This window comes from Marmota flaviventris, chromosome 1 (assembly GCF_047511675.1).
Source record: "Marmota flaviventris isolate mMarFla1 chromosome 1, mMarFla1.hap1, whole genome shotgun sequence".
NCBI lineage: Eukaryota > Metazoa > Chordata > Mammalia > Rodentia > Sciuridae > Marmota > Marmota flaviventris.
Genome location: NC_092498.1, coordinates 220,015,247 through 220,034,754, shown reverse-complemented (window position 1 = coordinate 220,034,754; position 19,508 = coordinate 220,015,247). Strand labels below are relative to the sequence as shown.

The following is a 19,508-nucleotide window of genomic DNA, read 5'->3' as shown; positions in this document are numbered from 1 at the left end:
GGGTACCCCACCACCACTACAAGTCTTTCATCCTGGACCACTCCCGTCCCTGGTCGAGACGCTCATTATCGCCTCCCGCCCGGTCATTAGCCGGGGTCGGGAAAGGACCCAGCGTCCGGCGGGCCCGGCCCCGCGGGGAGGGCGGAGGAGAAGCGGCCCTGCCCCCACCTATATAGCGACGCCTCGCAGAGGGAGGGCGGGGCTGCCAGCCCTGGGGTGGAGTGGGCGAAACCCTCGGGATGGGGGGCGCCCCGTCGGAGACAGCTGGCTGGGGAGGGGACAGGTTTGTGAAAAAGCCGACGGCTGCGCAGAGCCGGGGAAATGCGGAGATGAAGAGACAGGGAGACTCCCGGCCGAGCCCGAGTCCTCGAGGGACAGGGGCGAGTCCCAAGCGTCTATACAGGAATAGCAACCCCACTCCTGCCCGGCATAGTCGCGGGGCGAGCTGGGGCAGGCAGCAGGGCTCTGAGGTCCCCACGCCAGGGAGGTACTCGCCCTGCGGGTTGGCCGTCCTGACCCGCGAGGGCTGGGGGCGGTAGAAGGACCCGACACTCCACGCGAGGCCACGCAGCTGGCGATTGCCCTGAAGGGCGGGACCTGGGAGCTGGTCGCAAAAGCTTCAGCCACGCCGACAGCGAGGCTGCGGCGCCCCCTTGTGTCAGCGCCGGGCTATGAGCCTGGCCTCGAGTTCATCGTGTAGGGGTGGCAGACGGGGTGAGAAGGGGTCCTCACCTCCTGCAAGCCCCGCACGAGGATAGTGAGTCACGGTGACACGCCGAGACTGATGTACACGCAGACAGGACACCACAGAGGCACAGGCTCGGAGACCGGTACAAAGCTGAGACTCGAGCACCCTGTGGAGGGGCAGAAACGCAGAGGACAGGCTTCCGCAGTTTCACGTCCACACCTTGCTGGGGACCCCGGACGGCCGTGGGTACTCTCGGGGACCGGCACACAGGAATTGCTGGTAGTAAGCTGAATAACTAGGTGCTGGCAGAATGAGTGAATGAACACAGGGCTCCACACAAAACCAGGAGGAAGCAGGGACTCAGAACTAGAGGCAATGTGGGGGCCCAGAATGACCCCGGAATTGTGACTACAGAGACGCTTCCCATCCCTGAGAAACTATGGCACAAGAATTTCCGGGCCTAGGATTCAGATTGGAAAGGGCGGGCCTGAATTGCTCCGGGGCGGGGTGTGCCAGTGGTCTAGGCTCCTGAGGGTGTGGGTGGCCCCCTCCACACAGCCAGGGGAGCTGGATGCTGATGTCTCTCTGCTCCTTATAATAACAGTTCTGCGTGAGTGGCTGACGCAGCAGCAGGTTGCTGCTGACGGGGAGGCAAGGTGCAGAGGGGGTGGCCATGAGTCATGCAACTGCCGGCCTGGGAAGGGGTCCTTGAGCTCTTTGAGGGTACTGGCGACCTTGTCACTGGAGATAGCTGGGTCATTTCGACCTGCTTGAGTCCGAGGCCTGGGGTGGAGCTGGGATTTTTCAGGAAAACGGGGCCACTTCTTCAATGACCCTCAACTTTCCTGCAGAGTCCGAGACTTTCTGGGGGAGGAGCTGTAGTGTGGATCACTGGTCTGGGCAGACAGAGAAGGATTTACAATCTTCTTCTTCGACTAGGTGGCCTGGGAGCAGCATGAGCTAAGCAGGCCATAAAAGGTCCCCCACCCCAGGAGCAGCCTTAGGGGCAAAGGCCTTTGCAAACTCATCACAGAGGTGCTCTTGGGACATCTAAGGACCAGAGAAGAGATGCCTTCTAAAGAACAAGACACGGGTGGCAGAGCATAGAGGGCCCTGACCTCCGGGTGGGTAGTCAGTAGGTTGTGGTTGTGGAGACCCACGGGATGGCTGTGACTGGGATGCCTGGTAGCAGCGGGGAAGCCAAAGGCTGTGGGAAGCCATCCTGACACGTGACTGGGCGACTCCCGTTAAGGGTCTGAGGCTTCTGGCTGTGTCGGAATTTTCCCGGCCCTTTCCTGATGAGAGAACCCGTCCGTGTGGGGGTGTGACTGACCACTGACCCCAGGGGCCCAATCACTGACCCTGACCTTGGAGTGCAGTCCCCCCTCAACCTTCATTGGATGGAATTATCCCCTGAATTTCTTGTTCCCCAATAAAAGGCTACTCCCTGGCGTGTTCACTCTCTCTCTCTCCTGCTAGCCCTGAGTAATCCTTGCTGCCCTGCTGGGCGGTTAGAGGTCGGAGCCAGAGAGGGGAGCCGTCTCGGACCTAGCAATAGAAATAAGGTAACTGTGTCTGTGTGTTTTATTTCGATCTCTTCTAACTAACTTTATGCCTAGAACCTCATTAATGAAACCATTGCGCAGGCCGCGTGGTAGAATTGGCGCCCACGAGGGGGGCATTCTAGATTAGTTAGATTGAGTGGGAGCGCGCTATAAAGATAAGGATAAAGATAAAGATAAAGGAAGAGGTGACAATTTGGGTCACAAAAGTACCTGGAGCTATTGAAGGAAAGAGACGTTAAATTAATTAAAATGGGAAATTCAACTTCTACGGATAAGGAAATGTATCTGACTATTTTAGACAGTATAATTAATCAGAAAGGAAAACAGATAAAGAAAGCTCAGTTATTACAATTCTTAAAGATTGTAGGTGAATATTGTCCTTGGTTTTGTGAACAAGAGTCTCCAAATTTATCTACTTGGGAGAAATTAGGAAGAAAGTTACAAAAGGTTTATTTTTCTAATGAACTACCTGGAGGCATAGAAAGTATTCAGAAAACTTGGACAGCTCTAGAAATTTGTCTTTTTGAATATATGGGTCAAAGTTCGTGGCCCCCTGAAGACCTGTTAAAAGGCTTGCAAAGGGCTATTAAGTCTATTCAAATGGAAAATTCGCCTGAGGCTAAGTTAATTCCTTTTCCCTTAGGCCGTTTAAAAACAAAGACAACGCTAAAAGCCAAACCCAAGGTTAGGAATGTGACTTTAAACTCACAGGACTATACTAGCCCGCAGGGAGATTCTAGGGACGAATATCATAGAGGACAAACCTCCGAGATCTTAGAAAGCCCTCAGGAAGAGGTAGAGGATCTTCCTACAGAGGAAAATCCGGAAGAGATTCCTAGAGGGGCTCAGAGTTCTTCTCCGCCACGTGGTTTAGAAACCCAAATTCAAAATGACGATAGTACAGAGTCTGACCATGACTTGCAATCTGAGGGAGAAGAATCAGACATGGAAATTCAGGACTTACAGAGGAATCTTAACAGGCTGCGTTTAACACCGCCTGTCCAGACTATTCGAATTCGGCCGGTACCTGCTAAAAGGACAAAATTTAACAGGTGCGCTGGGTTAACAATGACTTTTCTTACCCCGTTCCAGCGAGGTATTAAGAAAGCACAGGAAGATGGGGAGGATACTAGCGGTTTTCAACTTTTTCCAGTTTTTGAGCAAGTTAATGAACAAGATCAGAGAGTTAGAGTTCATGCTGTAATCCCATTTAAAACCATTAAGGAACTAAAAAGTGCATGTGAGACGTATGGTCCCAATTCGCCTTTTGTACAGAGCCTGATAGAAAATATTTGCTCACAACCCCTTCCTCCTAGCGATTGGATTTCTTTAGCCAGATCTTGTCTGAGCGGGGGAGATTTCTTACTTTGGAGGACTTACTGGACTGATTTCTGTACTGAACAGGCAGAAAAGAACAAAAGACAGGATATAGAAACGCCAGTAGAAATGTTTCTAGGGACAGGTGAATTTACTGACCTAGAAAGACAGTTAAATTATGATTTTGTAGTGTACAATCAAATAACTGATTGTGCCAAACGTGCCTGGAGGCAGATTGTCTCCAAGGACCAGTCCAATTTAGTTCTTACCAAAATCAGGCAAGGTGCGAGTGAACCATACTCAGATTTCGTAGCCCGGTTGTACCAGGCTGCAAACAGGTCAATCGGGGACTCGGGAGCGAGTGAGTTCATTGTTAGGCAATTGGCATTCGAAAACGCAAATAAATACTGTCAGGATATTCTTAGACCGCACCGTAAAAAAGGGACAGTTTCTGAGTTTATTCGCTTATGTTCTGACATAGACTCTACTCATTTACAAACAGTGGCCCTAGCTGCAGCAATAAAAGAAACTTTGAAACCACAGGATTTAGTACGAAAACCCCGCGGAAAATGTTACATTTGCGGGAGAAATAATCATTTTGCGCGGGATTGTCGCATGCGCAATTCTAAGTTCAGGGCTCCATCTACTGGCGATAATAGATATTGCAGGACTCAACCCCACGTGGCGAGTCAAGATGGCGCGGATCAGCCCGCCTTCTCGCCATCATTTCCTCCTAGCGGGAGGACAAAAAACTTCCGGTCGGCCCCTCCCCGGGCCGAGCAACAATACGGGGAATTCGAGGAGAGGTCGCACAGTGTGACGTCACTGGCGCCGACCAGGACAGCCCGCGATTTTTATCGGAACATAGATCGCAGACAGTTTTCTTAGGACCTTCAAGGACAGTTGAATTAAATCCTGAGACAGGGCCAAAACAAATCCCTACTGGAATTTTCGGGCCGCTTCCAGATAATACTATAGGTTTAATTTTGGGACGCAATAACTTAAAGGGAGCCATTGAGGTGATACCCGGTGTGATAGATTCAAATTTTAAAGGACAGTTAAATGTTACTGTAAAGTCCAACTATGCCCTAAGGCTTACTCCAAAGGATACATTTGCCCAATTGATTTTATTGCCTTGTGACTCAGGGAGGCACGCACCAGTAGATTCAGTTTCTAGACCACCGGACAGAGTATACTGGTCGCAGCTAGTAAGACAAGAACGCCCCTTATTAGAGCTTAAAATTAATAATAAAAAGTTCCTCGGAATAGTAGACACAGGAGCTGATATATCTGTTTTTTCTAGTAGGTTCTGGCCTAGGAGCTGGCCTTTACATGTAGCACCAGCTAACCTAGAGGGAATAGGACAGGTTTCACAGCCTGCTCAAAGTGCCAACTATCTCCGTTGGGAAGATTCCGATGGGAACAGTGGAGTATTTAAGCCTTATGTGTTAGGGTCCTTACCAGCTAACCTATGGGGAAGAGATATTTTAGCCAAGATGGGATTATTATTAGTTACTCCAAACTCGATAAGGTCAGTTGAGGGAGTTAATCAGAGGTATTTTCCTGGAGATGATAAGGAGACCCTTCAGGAAGAGTATCTGCTTACAGACCAGTGTCCACGACAAAGATTAGTAAATGCTCCAAGCCAAAATTTTTACTAGGGGCCCTGAGTACTTCCCCGATCCCTAAGACAGCCGAAAAAATCACCTGGCTCACAGAGGAGCCTATATGGATTTCTCAGTGGCCCATCTCAGGGGAAAAGCTTAAAATAATTCATAGGTTAGTTGAGGAACAACTTCAGGCTGGTCATATTGAACCAACGCTTAGTCCTTGGAACACACCTATTTTTATTATTAAAAAAAGGTCAGGTAATTGGAGATTGCTACAGGACTTAAGGGCGATAAATCATGCAATTCGACCTATGGGATCATTACAGCCAGGACTTCCCTCCCCCACAGCCATCCCTTTAGACTATAGCTTGATGGTAATAGATTTAAAAGACTGTTTTTTCTCTATAAGGTTACATCCTGGAGATTGTGAGAGATTTGCCTTCACTGTCCCAGCAATTAATTTTAAGGAACCTGTTAAAAGATATTGCTGGAAAGTACTCCCCCAGGGAATGCGTAATAGTCCTACCCTGTGCCAAAAATATGTAGATCAGGCGATAGATCCCATAAGAAATAGCTTTCCTGATGCGTATATTATTCATTTTATGGATGATATATTATTGGCTCATGCTAATCCAGAGGTACTTTCAGAAATTTTTATTCAGTTAGAGACTTCACTTACAGCAATGGGTTTATGCATAGCCCCTCAAAAAATTCAAAAGGTGCCTCCTTTTCAATATCTAGGTCAGATAATTCAAGGACGTACAATCCGTCCTCAAAATCTTCAGATAAGAGTAAGGGAGTTACATACCCTTAATGATTTTCAAAAGCTTTTAGGAGATATAAATTGGCTGAGGCCATCTTTAAAACTAACTACTTCTAATTTAAGTCCCTTATTTCAGATATTACAAGGAAATCCCTCTCCAACCTCTCCACGTCAGCTAACCTTAGAGGCTAGAATGGCTTTAAGGAGAGTTGAACATGCAATTAAAAATGCACAGCTTACTAGAGTTGATCCTAAAGAAATAGTGTATTTATTAATATTTCCAACTGAACATACCCCAACAGGAGCCATATGGCAAAGATTAGGAGTTATTGAGTGGATTTATTTATCCCACTCTCCTCAAAAGACATTAATTCCTTTTCATGATTCTATAGCTCAATTAGTAATTAAAGGTAGAACTAGGATTTTACAATAAATTGGATCTGAGCCTGATATCATAATTATTCCATTTTCTATTCAACAGACTAATTGGCTTTTTCAAACTTCTAGCTCATGGCAGATAGCTTTTGCTGATTTTCCTGGCCAGATAGATAGCCATTATCCTCGTGATAAGATTATACAATTTGCATCATTAACGTCACTTATTTTTCCAAAGATTGTACGTGCACATCCTATAGATGAAGCTTTATCAGTGTTCACGGATGGTTCTAACTCAGGTAAAGCAGGTTTTTATAGTCGTGTTCACACAGAGGTAATACAAACTTCTTATACTTCTGCCCAAAGAGCAGAGCTTCAAGCTCTGATTTGTGCCTTAAATTACTTTTCAAATGAGCCTATTAATGTTTATTCTGACAGCTTATATGCAGTCAGAGTTACTAAAAATATTGAAACTTCAGTTATTGGGTATACTTCATCACAAGAGTTATTTGAGTTATTTCATAATTTACAAAAGACAGTGCTAATGCGAAAGTACCCATGTTTCATAGGGCACATACGGGCTCATACTAATCTTCCAGGACCCTTAGTTTCTGGTAATGACAAGATTGATAAATTAGTAGCTTTTTGTCAACAGATGTCTTCATATGACTGTGCACTAGCTTCCCATTCCTTACATCATCAAAATGCTTCTAGCTTACGTAAAAAATTTAATATTACTAGAGAACAAGCTCGTCAGATTGTAAGCCAATGCCCTAAGTGTGTTATTCACACTCCATCTCTGCCATCAGGGGTAAATCCCCGTGGATTAAAACCAAATCAAATATGGCAAATGGATGTAACTCATATTCCTCAATTTGGTAAGCAATGTTATGTACATGTCATAGTGGACACTTATTCTAGATTTATTTTTGCCACAGCACGTACTAAGGAAAATACTCAACATGTAATTTCTCATTGCCTAGCAGCTTTTTCTGTTTTAGGGTGCCCTATGCAGATTAAAACAGATAATGCTCCAGCTTATGTAAGCTCTTCTTTTCAACAATTTTGCCAAGAGTTTAAAATTAATCATAAAACAGGAATTCCTTATAACCCTCAAGGCCAAGCCATTGTGGAACGAGCTCATTTATCTATTAAGCTTCAATTACAAAAATTAAAGGGGGGGAATAGGTTTATGACTCCCCAAAATAGCCTTAATCATGCCTTGTTTGTTTTAAATTTTTTAAACTGTGACGCAGAAGGTCACACTGCTGCTGAGAGACAAATGTCTCCCTCAGTAACAGGCCCTTTAGGCAGAATTTTGTGGAAAGATTTACAGACTGGTCAGTGGAAGGGCCCAGACCCAGTGATAATGTGGGGTAGAGGTCATGCTTGTATTTTCCCAGAAGGTGCATTTCGTCCTATTTGGGTACCTGAACGTGCTATCAGACATGGAAGAGATAGAACCCAGATTCAAGCGACTGAGGATTGACCAGGAGGAGGCCCTATCCAGAAGGAGGAGATATCGGAAAAGGATGAAGAAAGACCAGATTGACCCAGCCGAAAAGCTGATTTCATGGGAAGACTTGAAGAAGCTAACAACCCAGGCTTCCCGAATACTTCGACACCTAGGAGAGAACAGGACCCCAGTGATGATGGTAGCAACAGTAATTGCCCTGTTGGGCTGTCAGGTAAAGGGGGATCAAGTAGACACTTACTGGACATATTTCCCAGATCCACCCCTGGTACACCCAGCTGTGTGGACTGGAGAATCTATTCCAGTATTTACTAATGACTCATTCATGATGGGAGGATTTACAGATACCCATATTACTCCCAATCATGTGACTAGATTTAATTATTCTGGCTACAGTGCCCAATTACCTTTGTGTTGGTCACATGATAAACATGCCGGCTGTCTAAAGGTATCATTCGAAGAAAAGACAGCGATTGGTAGACATAGACTGACAAATAATTCTTTTTATGGGGACTTAAGACCTTATACTAGATCAGTAATTAAGATGGGACTTTCCCATAACAAGCCAGTCATTTCTGCAAAACCTCCACGGATGCCCCACTGTCCAAATAGTTCTACAATTGAGATTGGCACCTTTCCTAGATGGATGGATTGTGTAAATACCTTTCCTGTACAACATAAGGTGTCTAAAGATAGTGGGTATATTTTAGACTGGTCTCCAAAAATTGATAAAAGACAATTACGAAGAAATTCTGCGATGACACCTGCAGGATTTGTTAGTAATATTTTGACTTATAGTAAAGGAGGTGTTCAGAAAGATGTTTGGCGTTTAATTGCTGCCTCAGAATTCTTACATTTTACAGACAAACCTTTACCAAAATTTGTTGGCAAGAACTGTAAAGAGGGATCATGCTATGGCTTACGAGCCTGTGTCCAATCTCCTTATGTTTTAATTATTGGAAATGTAAAAGTTAAATGGATAGATGACAGATATATTGTTACTTGTAATAAATGTAACCTAACCAATTGTATTACTAGATATAATGGAGGAAAAGGAGTGCTGATACTTCATCAGCCCTCTTTTGTTTTATTACCTGCTAATATTTCAGAGCCATGGTATGCTGATACTGGTTTACAAGTCTTACAGCAAATTCATGCCCAGTTAACAAGACCAAAACGTGCTATTGGAGTTATAATTGTTGGTGTTTTGGCGCTAGTCTCCTTTATTGCCTCAACTGTCTCTGCGTCTCTGACATTGTCTCAAAATATTCAGCATGCCAAATTTCTTAATAATTTAGCTCAAAATACTTCCAAGGCTCTGCGTAATCAAGTAAATATTGATGAAAGGATTGAGACTAAATTAAACGCCTTAGAGGCGACTGTTATAGACATAGGTAATGAACTTTCAGCCTTAAAATTTAAGGAAAGGCTTAAATGCCATGCCAATTATAAGTATGTTTGTGTTACAGCTGCCAAGTACAATGCTTCTCTCTGGGATTGGGAGAAGGTTAAAAACCATTTATTAGGTATTTGGCAAAATAGTAATAATAGCTTGGATATTCTGGAACTTCATCACCATATCCAAGACATTCAAAATAATAAAGCTGATTTTTCAGATCCTTCTTCTCTGGCAAACCAAATATTGAAGGAGTTAAATGGATTCAACCCTGGAAATATTCTTAAACACTCGGCCTGGTACATTATTGGATTATTCTCTTTGCTGTTAATTCTCTTTTGTGTTATAATTATAGGATGGCGAGTCTTCGGAACAAGAATACAGAAACTCCAAAGAGTGAACCGCCGCCTCATTTTTAAGAATAGAAAGGGGGAATATGTGGGAAGCCATCCTGACACGTGACTGGGCGACTCCCGTTAAGGGTCTGAGGCTTCTGGCTGTGTCGGAATTTTCCCGGCCCTTTCCTGATGAGAGAACCCGTCCGTGTGGGGGTGTGACTGACCACTGACCCCAGGGGCCCAATCACTGACCCTGACCTTGGAGTGCAGTCCCCCCTCAACCTTCATTGGATGGAATTATCCCCTGAATTTCTTGTTCCCCAATAAAAGGCTACTCCCTGGCGTGTTCACTCTCTCTCTCTCCTGCTAGCCCTGAGTAATCCTTGCTGCCCTGCTGGGCGGTTAGAGGTCGGAGCCAGAGAGGGGAGCCGTCTCGGACCTAGCAATAGAAATAAGGTAACTGTGTCTGTGTGTTTTATTTCGATCTCTTCTAACTAACTTTATGCCTAGAACCTCATTAATGAAACCATTGCGCAGGCCGCGTGGTAGAAAAGGCAGAGCTGGATTTGGGTATATTGGGGACTGCATGGTGGAGCCACTTGAACATGGGGTGTCGGTTTGGCACATAGACCTGGGATGGACAAATTCCAGGCCAGGTGAGTGTTGGGATGCCTGTGAAGTATCTGCCAGGGATGGAGAGAGTGAGGTCAGGGAATAGCTTAGAGTTAGGGGCGGAAGTGGTTGGATTTGTGGGCACACTGAACTGGGGTGTCCCAAAGTGTTGGGATGGAGGAAGAAGTGGAGTTGTGGGGAATATTGGGGCTCACATAAATGGGACTGTCGGTGTTGGGGTTTGGTTGGGTGTTGCGTTTGATTGCATGAAATGGTTCATTCAGGAGCCTTGGAGTTCTGGGAGTCGGGGGTTATCAGCTATATTGGCAAGTAGATAAGGGTTGATGTCAGGATTCAGAGGAAGTTGGGGTGTCTGAAGTCCAGGGCTCGGATAGGTATAGGCATCTGGATGAAGTCGATATGTTGGGATTGGAGCGATACGAGGGGGTGGGTGCCATGAGGCAGGAGACCCTTTGTTCCTCGCCGCAGGCCAGGGTACCGGCACACGGAAGTGGGTCAGCCCTGCCCCACTGCCCCGACCACGCCCCCGCGCACTGGGGCGGGAGACTGCGGACTGGGAACATTCCGGCCAATCAGCACGCCCGGCGCCAGTGCTGGGGGAGGGGCGGGGCCCGAGTTTGCTCCGCCCCAACTCATGAATATGAGGCGCGGCCGCAGTTTCAGAAGCCTCGGATTGGCTTACGAGGTTTAAGGGGCGGGTTAGGGGGGGCGGGGCCCGGCGGCAGCATATATCAGACCGGGCACGGGGCGCCCCCCCCTCACTCGCGCGTTAGGAGGCTCGGGTCGGTGTGGTGTGCCGTCTTCCCGCTCGCGTCAGGGACCTGCCCGACTCAGCGGTGAGGGCCCTGGCGGCACCGACTCCGAGGGGCCCGGGCGGTGGGCGGCCTGAGACGCCCAGGCGAAGCGGGGCCGCGGCGGCACGCCCCTGGGAGGGGGCGGTGCCGGGGCGGGCCCGGGGTGGAGTCCGTCCCTCCGGCGGCGAGGGGCAGCGGGAGACCGGGTCCTGCGTTGGCCTGAGGGCGTTTCCCCTGAGACCCGGGCCCCCGGCTTGGCGGGCCCTGCTCAAAATGGCGGCCGCGAGCTCCAGGCTGCGCCAGCGAAATGGCGGGAGTGCCGAGTGCCCGGATGGAATGGCGCAGGGCGTGCGCGTGGCGCATGCGCCGGGGCTGAGTAGGGGGCGGGGCCACGGGGCGCGTGGAGGCCCGTCCCGGGCTGTGGGGCCGGGGCGGCGCGCACCCCGTGGCTCCCGCTCCACGAGCCTCTATTTTCCCGTCCCCATGTGGTAGCACATTTAAAAGGACGCCCTCGCCAGGCCAGGCCGGGCGCGCTCAGTGTGTGTGTGAGGCGACAGCCCCTTGCGCGGCCTATGAGTCCCGCTCCTCGCTTCTGGACCTTTGGGCAGTGGTCGTCCCCAGCCAATAAATGCTTTGTCCAAGTCGACATGCCCCGCCCCTCTAAGTAGCCGCGTCCCCTAAAAGCCAGGATTCTCGTCACAGCCGAGACTCCGCCCCAGAACGGGGCGGCCTCCATGACGGCACCCTCGGGGCGTCGTACAGTGATCGAAAGCACCTTCCAGTCCGGCCCCTCAGTCGGTAGACAGGCAGTGGCCAGGGTGGGAATTCGCCCCCTGCCCGCGGCGCGGGGCGCGGCCCAGCGCAGCCCAGCCCCGCTCGGTGGGCGGGAGGCCCCGCCCGCGGCGCGCCCGGTGGGTGGAGCTGGCCCCGAGGCGGCGGGCCGCGGCCGGGTGTGGGGCCGCCGAGCCGAGGGGGTCGGGGAGCTCCCCGGAGGGCGGGTCGGCGGGGCGCGAGAGGAAAGGGAGCCGTGAGCGAGGCGCCTGAAAGGTTGGTGGTGTGTGCCGCAGGCCGCCATGGCGTCCGACGAAGGCAAACTTTTCGTGGGCGGGCTCAGTTTTGACACCAACGAGCAGTCGCTGGAGCAGGTCTTCTCCAAGTACGGACAGATCTCAGAAGGTAAGCGGGCCTGAGCGGCGGCTGCGGGGCCCCGCTGTGGCCTGCTGGGCTCTGACCAGGCCTTCTCTCCTGCCCAGTGGTGGTGGTGAAAGACAGGGAGACCCAGCGATCGCGAGGCTTTGGTTTTGTCACCTTTGAGAACATCGATGATGCCAAGGACGCCATGATGGCCATGAATGGGAAGGTGAGGGCTGGCCTCTGCGGGTCCACGGGCCGAGTGGGAGTTCTGTTTCCTAAGATGCCAGGCACAGGGGTTGACTGCGCTACCCTCTGCTCTCCAGTCTGTGGACGGGCGGCAGATCCGAGTTGACCAGGCTGGCAAGTCATCCGACAATCGATCCCGAGGGTACCGAGGTGGCTCTACTGGAGGCCGGGGCTTCTTCCGTGGGGGCCGGGGCCGGGGCCGTGGGTTCTCCAGAGGTGAGTGCGGCAGTTTGCGGGGCACGGTGGAGTGCGGCTGGTGTGGGCGGTGCTAATCCTCTTTTTGGTTCTGTTTGTCTTCTACAGGGGGAGGGGACCGAGGCTATGGGGGTGGCAGGTTTGAGTCCCGGAGTGGGGGCTACGGAGGCTCCAGAGACTACTACAGCAGGTGAGGAGGTGCAGAGCCTGGCTGGGCTTAAGGGAAGCTGTTGAGGGTTGGTCCTGGGGAGGATGCTCCCCACATGGCATGGCATAAGCTGGCAGGCTGGTAGACAGGAGAGGTGAGGAAGTGGCAGAAGCAGGAGTGGAAGGAGTGCTCAGATCATGGAAGTGGGAGGCCCAGGGAGTATGGCTGGTAGCAGGGGGTTTTTGTTTTTGTTTTGTTTTTCATTTTTCTTATGCTAGTGATGGAACCCAGAGCAAGGCAAGCGCTAACAGCCCTGAGATGGCAATTTTTGACAATAACCAAGTTTGCTCTGCTTCTCCTAACATGGGCAGCTGGTTTGGGAGCTGGAGCTCTATCGGTATAGGCTTGAGCTTAAGTAGTCAAGGTGTCCTTTAGCACCCATGTATCTCTTCCCCACAGTCGGAGTCAGGGTGGTGGCTACGGTGACCGGAGCTCAGGCGGTTCCTACAGAGACAGCTATGACAGTTACGGTAAGTCTTGCTCCAAGGGTACCACACTCTGTGACTGTGGTGGGAGCTCAGTAAACCCTGGCGCCCTCCAACTTAGGCTCCATGCTCAGACCTTGTCACTCTGCTTGCCCGTAAGGAACAAGTCTGTCCTTTCAGCTGTTTCTACTGTAGAACACAAAAACCAGTCAGTGACCAAAGGAAAGGGAGTGTGAGGGAGCCGCCGTGCAGTCCAGCATAGGTGCATGTGTGCCGCTGCGGCCTCCCTCCCCTGGCTGTGGGGGGTGGTTGCTCCCGAGGCCCTCCGGTCTGGATGGGAGTGGATGCTGCATCTTGCTGCGTGCTTCAGTGCCTTTACACTGTGCCTGCTTCTTGTCCTCAGCTACACACAACGAGTAAAAATCCTTCCTGCTCAAGATCGTCCTTCCAATGGCTGTGTATTTAAAGATTTTGGGAGCTTCGCTGAATCGTTAATGTGTAGTGAACACACCTCCTTGTATGCCCACTTTTGTAGTCATTTCAGTTCTGATCTTGTCAACCCAGCCTGACTGCTTCTGACCCCCAAGATGGCCTCATTACTAGACTTTTCTTTTTTAAGGAAGCGCTGTCCGTTTTTAAAGGTTTTAAAAACGTTTTGAAAAGCACTTCAGATTTTATTTTTTACCATGAGCCATGGGTTTTTAAAAAACACTTGCAGGGGTTGTGTGGTTTTTGTTTTTGCAGTGCTGGGGTTGGAACCCAGAGCCTCATGCATGCAAGGCAAGTGCTCTACCACTGAGCCACACCCCAGCCCTGTTGTGTGGGTTGTTGGTTACTGGTTTTTTTGGTTTTGGATTTTTTTGGTTGTGTTGCTTTTTTTGTTTCTTTTTAGTGGGGTCACCCGGCGGAGTTGGGTGCCCCATCACTTCTCTGAGATCACGTGGACTCTGACTCCGCTCTCTGTCGGAAGCTGAGCAAGCTGAGGCTTTTCCAACTCTGTGTAACATTTCTGAGTGTAGCGTGATAGGACACTGCCCCGCGCGGCTGCACAGGCTGCCCTGGAGCCCCGCCTGCACGCTCATCTGTGCTGTGTGCGCCCCACAGTAGAGGTGCAGATGTCCCTGCAGAGGTTCTTGAAGATGTTTATTTATATTGTCCTTTTTTACTGGAAGACGTATGCATACTCCATCGATGTTGTATTTGCAGTGGCTAAGGAATTCTTGTACGCAGTTTTCTTTGGCTTTACGAAGCCGATTAAAAGACCGTGTGAAACGAACCTTGCTCTGACAATTTCCCTTTCATTGCACAACACACGCTGTGCTGCGGCTCTCGCAGTCAGACCTGAGCAAGCACAGCGCAGCTGGAGCACAGCGCGCATAGGTCTGCGGGCCCTAGCTGAGGCCTGAAGGGAGCTAGAGGAGGAAGGCAGGGTAAAATGACCCAGTCGGGCCTTGTGGACAGCTGAAAGCCACCTCCCGTTAGGAGAGCCAGGTGGGTGACGGGAGGAGCAGCTCAGCCCGCAGAGCGCCCTGGTGCCTCTGGTGATGGCAGCCGCCGGAGGGCTCGATGGGGCGGGCACCTTAGCAGGGACAGCCAGCGCTTGGACACCTGACCGGACGGCCTTAGCCTAGCAGCAGGGCAGAGAGGGACAGCGCAGTGGCCTGGTGACCACAGACTGGGCTGGTTAGCTAGCTCTGCCTGCCTCACGAGTTCTGAGCGTTCTCTGCTAGCCTATGAAGCTGCAGCCCTCGGAGGACAGACGTTGTGCGCCCACAGAACCTCCGAGACCAGCGGCTCCCTGGGCTAGCGCGCAGTGCACTAGCCTGTACTGAGGTAACGCGTCCGCGGTCCGCCTCCCTCCTAGAGCTCGAGTCCCGCACCACCGGGGACGGTTCCGTGGACTGCTTTTGGTTTTCCTTTTTTATTTTCAAGTCAAGCTAGAACTAAAGTCAGGCCTGGTCGTCGGCCCCTGCCCTCTGCGGCCAGCCGGGGCCTCGGGCGGGCCAGGCCCCGGAGCGCCCTGCCGTGCGGACAGCCGGCAGCCTGTCCAGACTCCGCACGCAGCGCGCTCGTGTCTGCTGCCGCCCTAGACCCCCGAGCCCGCGCCGGACTCTGAGCGGCTCGGCGCTGTCTGGAGAGGCAAAGGCCGGCCCGGTAGGGGCCCGCGGCCGAGGTTGCAGGGCGGCCGGGAGGGGCAGCAGCCCTGCCCAGGGAAGCGGCTGTAACGCTCCTTTGCTTTGGCAGGGTGAAGGCGGCCCGCATGGACAGCAGCGATGACCTCGGGTCGCCGCCAGGAGGGCCACACTGAAGGACAGCGAGACCAGCCGCCTGCCTCCCGGCTCGTCGCCGTAAGTGCCCCAGAGCCGGCCGGGGGCTGCCCGCGGGTCTCGCGGGACGGAGCTTCGCCGCGGGCCATGGTCGGTGCAGGAGCAAGAGCCGGGCGGCCGGCGGGGCGCGCGGTCTGAATAAAGGGCGTGTGTCACCCAGAGAGCGCGTGTCTGCTTCGGGGTGCGGCGCGGGAGCGGCGGGAGGCCGGGGGCGGGGCGGGGCGGGGCGGGGCGGGGCGGGGACGTGGGCTGGCCGGCGCGGGGCACTGTGGGTAACGTGGCCGTCTGAAGGGGACTTCCGATCGGGTGCCCCGCCCCCCGCCGGCTATAGGCCGGCACCGCCCACGCGCGTCTGAGTGGCAGCCTTAAGCAGAGGCGGGGCACCGCTTCCGCCGGGCCATGGGGCCGCGCGTGCCGCCGGCGCTGTTGCTGCTGCTGCCGGCGCTGCTTTGCTGGGCTGAGGACGCTGCGCCGTCTCAGCCCGCGCCCTCGCCCTCGCCGCAGCCCGCCACGACGAACGGGAGCCAGCCGGACGAGCCACACAACAGAACGCATGCGTGGGTTCCGGGCGCGCAGGGCTCGGCGCTGCTGCGCTCCTTCTACGTGCTCACGGGCCTCTGTGGCCTGGCGGCGCTCTACTTCCTCATCCGGGCATTCAGGTTCGTCAGGCGGAAGTTGTTGCCGCTGCCCTTCCTCAGCCAATTGGCACATGTCACGTGTGGGGGCGGGGCCGTGCTGCCACGTGGCTCCCCCAGGGCAAGTAGCGGGTTTTGGTAGTTTTCACTAGCGAGGGGTTGTGTGGGGTGGTGCTGCTTTTTAGGCGGATGGCATGGCCGGTCTCTCCTTCCCTGGAGGACACCAAGAGATTGCTTCTCTGTTCTCATGCTTATGGCAGCCACGAGTGTCCTGTCCTATTTTCCGGTACTGCTCTTAGCACTGCATAGAGACTCTCCAGGTCCCCAGGGACCCGCTGCCTGGCGTTCGCCTGCTACAACTGGCCTCTGACCTTCTTGGTCGGAGTCTGGTCAAGCCCTCTGCGGCCCTTTGGGTCCTCTTGCTCTCCCCACCCCTGTGTAGGACTTGTGCGTTGGAGCCTGCCCCTTCATTCTGGGTTCTCCTGATTGACTTCCCCTAGAAAGGTGAGAAGCGCCTGTCCTTCCCCGTGGCCCTCGTCTCTGTTGTGCCTCTGGGGCACTCTGGAGCTGATCTCTGGAAGGACCCTCATCACATCGGTGGTGATGTCCCTTCTGGTCATCATCCAAGCACAGTCTTGTAGTTCTTGGTGGAGAGCCTTCACCTCCTGACTCTGTTGCGTATGCCCATTCACTATATCTGTCTCTCCGTTTCTCTGGTATGGCCACCGGCAGGCAGGCAGGGGCTTGGGCCCACAGTCCTCCCTTTAGGGACTGGTGGACTCTTAACTCTGCTCCGGGACTCTCTGTCAGTAAACTGGGAGCCGGAACATCATCATTTTCTTGTGGTCTTGGCACAGGGGAGGTGGGGGTGAGCTGAGGAATGTGTTCACTTGCTGTTGCTGCAGTGACAGTTTTTTTTTTTCCCCTGAGGGAGGATTGAATGCAGGTGTACTTTACAAGAGAGCTACCCCCAACCCTTTTTTAAGTTTTGAGACAGTGTCCAGTTGCTCAGCTAGGCTGGAACTTGGAATTCTCCTACCTCAGTTGGGATGACAAGCGTGTGCTACCACATCCAGCTGTACGAAAGCATTTAGTAATAATCCTCATGGCTTTTACAATGTGAAGGTAGCAGACATGATTGGGCTGGATGCAGCAGGACTCTGGGGGTGGGAACGGGCACAAAAGTGAGGGCCAGGGGCCAGACGGAGAGAGCAGAGACAGCCACTGAGTGTGTCTGGACCATGTGCAGGTTGAAGAAACCACAACGGAGAAGGTATGGGCTCCTGGCCAACACCGAGGACCCTACCGAGATGGCCTCACTGGACAGTGGTGATGAGGAGACGGTCTTTGAGACAAGGAACCTGAGATGGTAGGGAAGTCCCCCTTTACCTCCAGGGAACCCAGTTAAGGCCAAGCTGAGCTGGAGACTTGAGAGAAATAGCAGGACTGGGGGGTGCAGGCAACCCATGGGGCCATTGAACCAGTCACTGGGACATTGATGCTCAGGCCACCACCCCCTTGGGCAACCTCGCTTTCTCTCCAGGTTTCCATTTCCTTCTCTTTAAGATGGGAAAGAGGGTTGGGGATGTGGCCGGGTGGTAGCATACACCAGGCTCCCGTTTCCAGCATGGCAAAAGTAAACAAATAAAGAGAGGTGGGGAGACTGCCACACTGACCATGGGCCCCACATTGATTAATAAGGTCAGCATTCAAGGTGGAGGGTTGTGGCAGGCTCATGGGCAGCATTTGACAGGACCAGTCTTGGAGATCCAGGCAGAGGGATCGTGGGGGCAAAAGCCGGGGAGCCAGAAGGGAGTACTGCTTGCATGGGGGAGGGTGGGGCCTCAGCAGGTATTAGCATGGCTGCTACAGGGACCCCTCCTGCTGGAACTGGACAGACATGGAGGATTAGGAGACCAACGGGCAAAGCAACGTGGAGCATGATTCTGTTTTCAGATCCCCAGAAGGGAGGCAGACTTAAGCCTGGCAGCCCCTCTGCAGTGTCTTCTACCACCCCCTCTTGGAGGAACCCCTTCCAGCAAGGGGGCGTTTGGGGAGGGTGCACCTGGTGGGCTGCCCCCCTTTGAGCACAGCACACCTCACCTCCCTCTCTTCTCTCGCCTTCCAGATGCTGAAGGGGGCAGGCGTTCTCATGGGCCACAGGGGAAGGGCGAGAGACAGCCCAGCTCTGTCCTCGGGCTTTGGTGCCACCCAGCACTCTGGTCGGAGCCTGCGCAGCCTGTCCAAAGCCTGCTTGATCCCAACCTGGACAACAGGGCCTTACCTCCCCAGATGCTGCCTTAGCCTGGCAAAAGGAAGTATGTTGAAACCTGAGGGCCCCCAACCACCACTGGGGACTCTTGAGGTCCCCCAGCTTGACTTGTACCACACCCTATACCCTTCCTGCGTGGAGATGTGGCAGCCCTGTACTGAGGCCTGATGGGCAGATGGACTGAGGGGTTGGTCTCAGAGCATGTTTGTGCTGAGCTGGGGACAATAAATGAGGCATTGGCTAATATGTCTGGCGTCCACCCTGCCTTGACTCCAGGCCTCGGTGCCCAGGTGTGGTGGGTGAAGGATGGGGATCTCTGCTCCAGGATTCCCTTGGCTATGCCACCTATAGCCTGGGGTTTAAGAGCCATGCATCTCAGTCTTCTAGCACCTTGGGGGAGTTCCAGAGGAGTCCTGGTGTGGTGGCTGAGCCGCCTGAGGCCCATGTGCCACTCCTCATCATGCCCCTGTATTCCCATCCCCAGCTAAGGACAGGCAGAGTCCAGGTCTCCTTAGAGATGAACCTGCCCCACTGGCTGAAGTCCTTTTCACCATGTGACGTGGGATTGCCACCAGGTGGCAGCCTTGTGCTAACTGGCTGTCCCCTGGCTTTCCAGGAGCAGAGCTGTCTTGGGGAAGCAGGTCCTGTGGGGCTGTTTCTCACACCTCTTCCTGAGCCCCCTCCTCATGTGCACCACTGCAGCACAGAGGAGCATCCCCTGCCCTTCCCATCTGCTTGCCTGCCTGGTCCTTCTCTGCTCAGCCACCGCCCCCAGGATGCTCTCCCTGACTGCACCACCAGTTTGTTCTGGTTCCTTGGGTGGGCTCCTTCAGGGAAGGTTGGGAGGCAGCAAGGGAGGCCAGAGCACCAGGGAGTAGCTGACACAGTTGGGAGTCTTGGGCAAGCCCTGGCTACTGCTTCATGTCTGTGTGGGTCTGGCACAGAGCCCCGTGCCCTTGTGTCTCTGCAACTGTTCCCTTCACTGTGATCAGCTCTTGTCTCTGCATCAGACCCCGTGGGACACATTTTTAACAGGCATGAAGTCTGTCCTGGCCCCCCACCCTGTGATCTGCACCCCTCTCCCAGAGCTCTGAGCCATTTCTCAAGCTTCAA

The 19,508-nt window shown here is 52.7% G+C and overlaps 3 protein-coding genes and 1 non-coding gene across 8 annotated transcripts; 3 read left to right on the top strand and 1 right to left on the bottom strand.

Moving 5' to 3' along the window:
* Positions 1–1,910: 1,910 nt before the first annotated feature.
* Positions 1,911–9,981, top strand: LOC139702722 (endogenous retrovirus group K member 113 Env polyprotein-like). 2 transcript variants are annotated; one of them, XM_071604650.1, is made up of 2 exons: positions 1,911–2,253; positions 7,722–9,981. In XM_071604650.1, the coding sequence occupies exon 2, from the start codon at positions 7,767–7,769 to the stop codon at positions 9,648–9,650; it is 1,884 nt and encodes a 627-aa protein (XP_071460751.1). In that variant the 5' UTR covers positions 1,911–2,253; positions 7,722–7,766; the 3' UTR covers positions 9,651–9,981. The 2 variants fall into 2 exon arrangements, with proteins under 2 accessions (XP_071460751.1, XP_071460746.1); XM_071604645.1 differs by lacking the exon at positions 1,911–2,253 and adding an exon at positions 2,260–3,305.
* Positions 9,982–10,890: 909 nt separating this feature from the next.
* On the top strand, positions 10,891–15,649 carry Cirbp (cold inducible RNA binding protein). Of its 2 annotated transcripts, none has more exons than XM_027952782.2 (7): positions 10,891–10,995; positions 12,021–12,129; positions 12,207–12,313; positions 12,411–12,549; positions 12,637–12,718; positions 13,136–13,206; positions 15,406–15,649. In XM_027952782.2, the coding sequence occupies exons 2-7, from the start codon at positions 12,027–12,029 to the stop codon at positions 15,408–15,410; spliced, it is 507 nt and encodes a 168-aa protein (XP_027808583.1). In that variant the 5' UTR covers positions 10,891–10,995; positions 12,021–12,026; the 3' UTR covers positions 15,411–15,649. The 2 variants fall into 2 exon arrangements, with proteins under 2 accessions (XP_027808583.1, XP_027808582.1); XM_027952781.2 differs by lacking the exon at positions 15,406–15,649 and adding an exon at positions 13,565–14,437.
* On the bottom strand, positions 13,900–13,971 carry Trnaa-ugc (transfer RNA alanine (anticodon UGC)). Its single transcript has one exon. It is a non-coding gene; the product is annotated as a tRNA-Ala (tRNA).
* Fam174c (family with sequence similarity 174 member C) lies at positions 15,424–18,641 on the top strand. 3 transcript variants are annotated; one of them, XM_071604640.1, is made up of 4 exons: positions 15,424–15,509; positions 15,993–16,147; positions 17,373–17,492; positions 18,252–18,641. In XM_071604640.1, coding segments are annotated over exons 1-4 (351 nt in total). In that variant the 5' UTR covers positions 15,424–15,434; the 3' UTR covers positions 18,253–18,641. The 3 variants fall into 3 exon arrangements, with proteins under 3 accessions (XP_071460741.1, XP_071460744.1, XP_027808584.1); XM_071604643.1 differs by lacking the exons at positions 15,424–15,509; positions 18,252–18,641 and adding an exon at positions 16,566–16,627 and having other exon boundaries at positions 15,731–16,147; positions 17,373–17,461; XM_027952783.2 differs by lacking the exon at positions 15,424–15,509 and having other exon boundaries at positions 15,749–16,147.
* The last annotated feature ends 867 nt before the right edge of the window (positions 18,642–19,508 follow it).

Bases quoted from the DNA above. Each gene is read 5' to 3' on its own strand.
- LOC139702722 (XM_071604650.1), top strand. From the start codon at position 7,767: ATGGAAGAGATAGAACCCAGATTCAAGCGACTGAGGATTGACCAGGAG.
- Fam174c (XM_027952783.2), top strand. From the start codon at position 15,888: ATGGGGCCGCGCGTGCCGCCGGCGCTGTTGCTGCTGCTGCCGGCGCTG. The intron at 16,148-17,372 runs GTTCGTCAGGCG...GACCATGTGCAG, and splicing joins TTCCTCATCCGGGCATTCAG to GTTGAAGAAACCACAACGGA.
- Cirbp (XM_027952781.2), top strand. From the start codon at position 12,027: ATGGCGTCCGACGAAGGCAAACTTTTCGTGGGCGGGCTCAGTTTTGAC. The intron at 12,130-12,206 runs GTAAGCGGGCCT...TCTCCTGCCCAG, and splicing joins GTACGGACAGATCTCAGAAG to TGGTGGTGGTGAAAGACAGG. The intron at 12,550-12,636 runs GTGAGTGCGGCA...TGTCTTCTACAG, and splicing joins GGGCCGTGGGTTCTCCAGAG to GGGGAGGGGACCGAGGCTAT.